This window comes from Hippopotamus amphibius, chromosome 16 (assembly GCF_030028045.1).
Source record: "Hippopotamus amphibius kiboko isolate mHipAmp2 chromosome 16, mHipAmp2.hap2, whole genome shotgun sequence".
Lineage (NCBI taxonomy): Eukaryota > Metazoa > Chordata > Mammalia > Artiodactyla > Hippopotamidae > Hippopotamus > Hippopotamus amphibius.
In genome coordinates this window covers 30,801,734-30,807,891 of record NC_080201.1, presented here as the reverse complement: position 1 = coordinate 30,807,891, position 6,158 = coordinate 30,801,734, and the positions used below count along the sequence as shown (strand labels likewise).

At 57.3% G+C, this 6,158-nt stretch overlaps 1 protein-coding gene across 1 annotated transcript; it reads left to right on the top strand.

The window, feature by feature from the left end:
• Positions 1–551: 551 nt before the first annotated feature.
• IRX5 (iroquois homeobox 5) lies at positions 552–4,258 on the top strand. The gene is made up of 3 exons (XM_057710571.1): positions 552–1,311; positions 2,352–2,757; positions 2,921–4,258. Exons 1-3 carry the CDS (start codon positions 1,063–1,065, stop codon positions 3,715–3,717), a joined length of 1,452 nt encoding a protein of 483 aa, XP_057566554.1. The 5' UTR covers positions 552–1,062; the 3' UTR covers positions 3,718–4,258.
• The last annotated feature ends 1,900 nt before the right edge of the window (positions 4,259–6,158 follow it).

The window sequence follows — 6,158 nt, the reverse complement described above, 5'->3', positions numbered from 1 at the left end:
GGCCGGGCTGGAGACGTGCAGATGTCCAAGGCCTGTCTCTCGCCCACCTGCTGCTGCTGGCTGAGAGGGACAGTCACCCCGGAATCCATGCGCCCTGCACGCTGGCATCCATCCGACTCTCCCAGGGGCCTTCATTCCGGGTCTCCAACTCGCTTTCGGGTCCCCTAGCTTGGGGGAGAAGCCAGGAGCAGGTGGGCGGCGATCCTCCTTGGAGCCCAGACTCCTGGTGAACAAGAAATCCGCTAACTCTGCGATTTACCGTGGCGTAGAGAAAGCAGAGCGTTCGCTGGCGCGCAGTCCGCGGCGCCGTTCCCTTTGTGCTTCGGGGCAGCGGGACCGGCCACCAGGGCCCGCCTTGTGTCGGAACCGCCGCTCCACCCCAACTTAGCAGGGGAGGAAAGTTGGAAGAGATCGGCGCGCCTGGGATGTGATTGTCATCCTGGGGCCGGCGCTCGAGAGTCTGAGTGAGAGAGAGAGGGAGAGACCGAGGAGGGGAGGGGGGAATAAGAGGAGGGGGGCGAGGAGGGCCGCGGAGGAGAGGCGGGCGCTAGGGAGGGGCGAGGGGAGCGCCAGCGAGCGGGAGAGGGAGCCGGGGAGGAAGAGGGAGAGGGCGAGGCGCGCCTGGCGGCCGGGTTGGCTGCGGCCGCCCAGAGGCTCCTGCCAGTCCTCCCACCGACTACACCCCGGGAAGGAGGAGCTTCAGGCGCGCACAAGGCGTCAGAATCCTCAATTTCCAACTTAGCATCTTGGCAGGACCTTTGCGAAGCCAAAAGCAGAGCCCCCCAGTGCAAAGAGCGAGGGGGAAAAAGAGAAAGCAGCCAGGGAGGGGGGGAAACCCTGCCGGGGCGAGCGAGGCGCGCAGAGGAGCGGGCTTGGCTGTCGCAGCCAGAGGCGCGCGGGAAGCCAGCGAGGAGGCGCCGCGGGCCGGAGCCCGGGAGCTGGGGCCCGAGGAGCGGCGGCCCGGGGCAGCCGGAGACCAGGTGCCCGCCCGCTCGCCCTCGCAGGGCGCCGCCCGGCTCGTTGGCGGCCGCGGCGCGGAGCGCCCCATGCCCGTGTGTGGCCATGTCCTACCCGCAGGGCTACTTGTACCAGCCGTCCGCCTCGCTGGCGCTCTACTCGTGCCCGGCGTACAGCACCAGCGTCATCTCGGGGCCCCGCACGGATGAGCTCGGCCGCTCGTCGTCGGGCTCCGCGTTCTCGCCCTACGCCGGCTCCACCGCCTTCACGGCGCCCTCGCCGGGCTACAACTCGCACCTCCAGTACGGCGCAGACCCCGCGGCGGCGGCGGCCGCCGCCTTCTCTTCGTACGTGGTGAGTGAGCCGCGGCCGGGGCGGGCGAGGGCAGCTGGAGCCGCGCGGGGCGATCTGGGGCTGCGGGGGACACGGGCCTCGGCTCCACCGCGGACCGCCCCCGCCAAGCCTCGCGGCCCCTGCAAACTTGGGCGATTGTCTCCCTCGGCTTCGCCCGGGCCTCGGGCTCAGGAGTTGCTGGCAGAGGAGAGCCGCGTCTTGCTCTGATCGCGGAGTTGGCGGAAAGGGTTTTTTGGGGAGAGGTCGCTGCAATTAAAGAGCAGCATTTGGTTCAGATGTGAACTCCAGGCCGCCCTGCAGATTTTACTTTATTTCATTTTTTCGGTTTTGCCATTTGGGGAAAGTAGTTCAAAAGAAATAGACCCGAAATCTGAACAGAAGCGTGCTAAGTCTGTGTAAATATGTTTGGCCTCGCCTTTAATTAGTCCTCCAAAATGTTGCAAATCCGTAATCCTATCTTCGCAATCCGATTTGGAGGTATTAAATTTCAGAAAGGTCGGGCGAGCTGCGGTGCATCCGGGATTTTTCGGCCGGGTGCACTTTCTGGAAAAGCGCCGTGACTTTGGTTTGGGGTAACACTTTTGGAGGGGTGGGAGTGCCAGAGCAAGGCTTAGATTTTCGTTTGCCTTTCTCTTTGGGGAAAAAAATCCTTGACTTCCTTTGCTCACCACCCTTGCTCCTAACGCGCAGCCACTCGGACGCGGAGCTCAGAGTGGCCGCCGCTGCCCGGGCCTCTCTCTGGGTAGAGGGCCTGGCCGTGGTGGCCGGATCTGCGTACGGGAGGAGGTCGTGCCCGGGAAGAGGGGGGCCTACCAGGGGCCGGGGAAGCCAGAAGGGCTCCAGGCGCCCCCAGGACTCAGGAGTTGGCGCCCCCGCTTCCTTCTGAGGAGGAGAAGGGGTTGCCCCAGAGTCTGAGCCCTCCTGCCCTACCCCAGGGGAAGCCCGAAGACCCCTGGGAGCAGGGAACCTGTGCTTCGGTCGCCCAGGTAGCACTGGGGACCACGGCCCACTCTCACTTTCTCTCTGCCTGTTCTCTGCAGGGCTCCCCCTACGACCATACACCCGGCATGGCAGGGTCCTTGGGGTACCACCCGTACGCAGCGCCCCTGGGCTCGTACCCGTACGGGGACCCCGCGTACCGGAAGAACGCCACGCGAGACGCCACCGCTACGCTCAAGGCCTGGCTCAACGAGCACCGCAAGAACCCCTACCCTACTAAGGGCGAGAAGATCATGCTGGCCATCATCACCAAGATGACCCTCACCCAGGTGTCCACCTGGTTCGCCAACGCGCGCCGGCGCCTCAAGAAGGAGAACAAGATGACGTGGACGCCGCGGAACCGCAGCGAGGACGAGGAGGAGGAAGAGAACATTGATCTGGAGAAGAACGACGAGGATGAGCCCCAGAAGCCCGAGGACAAGGGCGACCCCGAGGGCCCCGATGCAGGTTGGTGGGCTCGGGAAGGGGGTGGGTTGAGCACAAGGGGGGCCTGGAGAGGGGGCGCACAGGACCGGGAGGTTGAGGGGTAGGGGTCTTTACCTTTGCAGGCGGGGACCTGGGCCCCGCCACACGGCCTCCGTGCCTCTGACCGCCTGGGTTTTGCCCGCAGGAGGAGCAGAGCAGAAGGCGGCTTCGGGCTGTGAACGGCTGCAGGGGCCGCCCACCCCCGCCGGCAAGGAGACCGAGGGCAGCCTCAGCGACTCGGATTTTAAAGAGCCGCCATCCGAGGGCCGCCTCGACGCGCTGCCGGGGCCCCCCCGCCCCGGCGGGCCCTCCCCGGCCGGGCCTGCGGCAGCTCGGCTGGCCGAGGACCCGGCTCCTCACTACCCCTCGGGCGCCCCGGCTCCAGGCCCGCACCCAACCGCGGGAGAGCTGCCCCCCGGTCCCGGAGGGCCCTCGGTCATACACTCGCCGCCACCGCCTCCGCCACAGGCGGTGCTCGCCAAGCCCAAACTGTGGTCTCTGGCGGAGATCGCCACATCCTCGGACAAGGTCAAGGACGGGGGCGGTGGGAGCGAGGGCTCTCCGTGCCCACCGTGCCCCGGGCCCGTAGCCGGGCAAGCCCTAGGAGGCAGCCGCGCGTCGCCAGCACCGGCGCCATCGCGCTCGCCCTCGGCTCAGTGTCCCTTTCCGAGCGGGACGGTACTGTCCCGGCCTCTCTACTACACGGCGCCCTTCTATCCTGGCTACACGAACTATGGCTCCTTCGGACACCTTCACGGCCACCCGGGACCCGGGCCAGGCCCCACGACGGGTCCGGGCTCGCATTTCAATGGATTAAACCAGACCGTGTTGAACCGAGCGGATGCTTTGGCTAAAGACCCGAAAATGTTGCGGAGCCAGTCCCAGCTAGACCTGTGCAAAGACTCTCCCTATGAACTGAAGAAAGGTATGTCCGACATTTAACGCGGGCTGCGTCGGTCCTGGACTTTCCTAATTTATTAAAAAAACACGGCCTTGGCAGTTATTTTTCCATCAACATGAGAGAAAAACAAAACTACCCCTTCTACTAAAAAGTTTATAGTTCATGGAGATGGATGACATAAAAATGTAAACATCTCCACACACACAAAAATGTCTTAACCAACTGAAAAGAAAAATTTAAAAAAGGATTTGTATTAAATCTTATTCTGTATATTTAATGTAGCATTTTTGTATTTAAATTGATAACTCAATATCTTTGAAGTAAATTATGAAATTAAGACACCTGTACAGACATTTAATGTTTTTTTGTAATATAAATATATACATTTGTGTTTCCCCCAAAACTGTTTCATAGTTTAAAAATACAAGTTTAATTTAATTTTTTACACCTATTGATTTTTCTGGGTATGAACTAAAGTATTATTACAGAAAGGAAACAAGTTATACTCTTAGATTTAAAAAGTAAAAGAAACTGCAGCCGCCTTTGTAAAATGCAAAATATTTAATTAAAAGAGATTTTAACATAATGAGAGCCACTCATTACTTTTTAGAAGCCTCAGTAAACTGTCCACCGTCCTGGACAAAAGGTGCAAACTGCAACTTTTTTTCGAAGTGGGAAATGAAAGGTTCCACCGAACCTAGTGTGACAGCGGGAAACCGTAATTAGGCTTCGAGCCCCGGGGAACCCGGCCCTGCCCCGAATGCAGATTTGGATCATGGATGCAGGCTGCTGGGGGGAGATTGGACCCTGGAGAAGGGAGGAGAGAGACCCAAGAGTGTGCCCAGAAGGGAGAAGAGATGGCAAAGCCAGCTAGAGACACACACCACCCGAGCTCCATCGCTTAACCTAATTACTTCCAATCAGTGTCGTGTTTTATGCAAAGCAATCAGCTGGTGAACTTTGCTAATGAGTTCGATTTTATGCCGGATTTAGCCCTTATTACTATTTCAAAGGTGCTCTGGGCTAATGCGGGCGGGAAGCATTAGGGGATGCCAAGGAGAAGGCTTTCCCAAGTCACTGTCTTCTCTACCCCTTCAAAATTGGGCATTGATCTCTTTCGCTGGATTTGATTAAATTAGTAAATGTTCCATCCGCAACCGCGTTGGTGGTAGGCGGCCCGGTAGATGCCCCGCGCAGCCGCGGGGCTGGGGCCGCGGGACCAGCGAGGGGACGGTTCCCCCCTTTCACAGGTAGGTGTCACACTTGTCCTGAATTACAAGCCTGCACTTTGCAGAGTCGGAGATTGGAGAGTGAGTGGGCGGAAGTGGGGGAGGGAGCGCCATAGGCGCTTGGGCGAAGCAAGGGGAGCAGCGAACGGACCAGAAGACCCCCACCCCACCCCACCCGGCCCCTTTTGGGGCAAGGGGCATTCAAAAGTTCGACGACGTTTGCCTAGATAATGAGGCCGTTGTGGACCTGATTAGGCTTGCCGTCACTTTAGCACTTTTCCCATCTCGGATTCAAGAGTCCGAGTAGCTACAAAAATATTTTTGAGGTTTTATTTTCTCCGCTTAATCCCTCATGTTTCATCTCAAAATGAAAAGTCAGGTTGCGTCTCAATCCCAAATGAGGAAGAGATACCGCCCTGCGCCCGAGGCCGGCCAGCACTGTTGGTGCTTGTGTCTCCATTTTGCGCGGGAGATGCGGAACCGCGGACGTGTGGAATTTCGTGGGAAATTTTCACTGGTCCGGGGAGGGGAGGCTTTACAGCAAAAACATACCCCAGCGAGGGGAATTAATTTGCTCTATTAAACCCAAGCCTGAGTGTAGAGAGAATGTGTGCACATAACACCGGTTTAATTAGGCTAAATCAAAATGCACATATTTGCATTTCTACTCAAGACTGCTTTAACCCTACTTGGTTTTTTAAACACAGCCCAAACTTTCACAGGAGTTTTTACTTTTGCTACTTTTTTTTTTTTAAACCTGCAAAGGGGATCCTTTAGCTTATTCGAATTTAAACAAGTTTGAAAGCATCATTGTCCAGATGTTTTCACGAACAGCAGTCGACTTCAGAGTTTAAATTAGTGAGAAAATTCACGCAGGGAAAATGGTTTCAAAGCTGGAAGTGTGAATGATTAAATATGCATGAGACGATCGTATTTTATTTTGTCCCTTTAATTATAAATGATTTTTTTAAACAATTGAATTCCAGAGATGACTTGCCCTACCCCCGCGCCCCAACCCCCTCCATCTACCCCCCGACAGCCCGGTTCACAATCAGCTTTTTCCCCCCTGTTGAATATGCAGCCCCAGGAGTCACCGTCTCTTCTAAAAAAGTCAGAAGAATAGGCCAGTCTCCTTCTCTTAAGAGAGAGTTTAAGGACGACATCAACTCTGCGGGATTTGGAAGCACTGATCCTAAACCCTGCCCAATGATTTTAAAAGGAAAATTACAGGCCTCCTTGTGTTCCCGGGAATA

Coding starts and splice junctions, on each gene's coding strand:
- IRX5 (XM_057710571.1), top strand. CDS start 1,063: ATGTCCTACCCGCAGGGCTACTTGTACCAGCCGTCCGCCTCGCTGGCG. Junction 1,312..2,351: donor CCGCCTTCTCTTCGTACGTG/GTGAGTGAGCCG, acceptor TGTTCTCTGCAG/GGCTCCCCCTACGACCATAC. Junction 2,758..2,920: donor CCCCGAGGGCCCCGATGCAG/GTTGGTGGGCTC, acceptor TTTTGCCCGCAG/GAGGAGCAGAGCAGAAGGCG.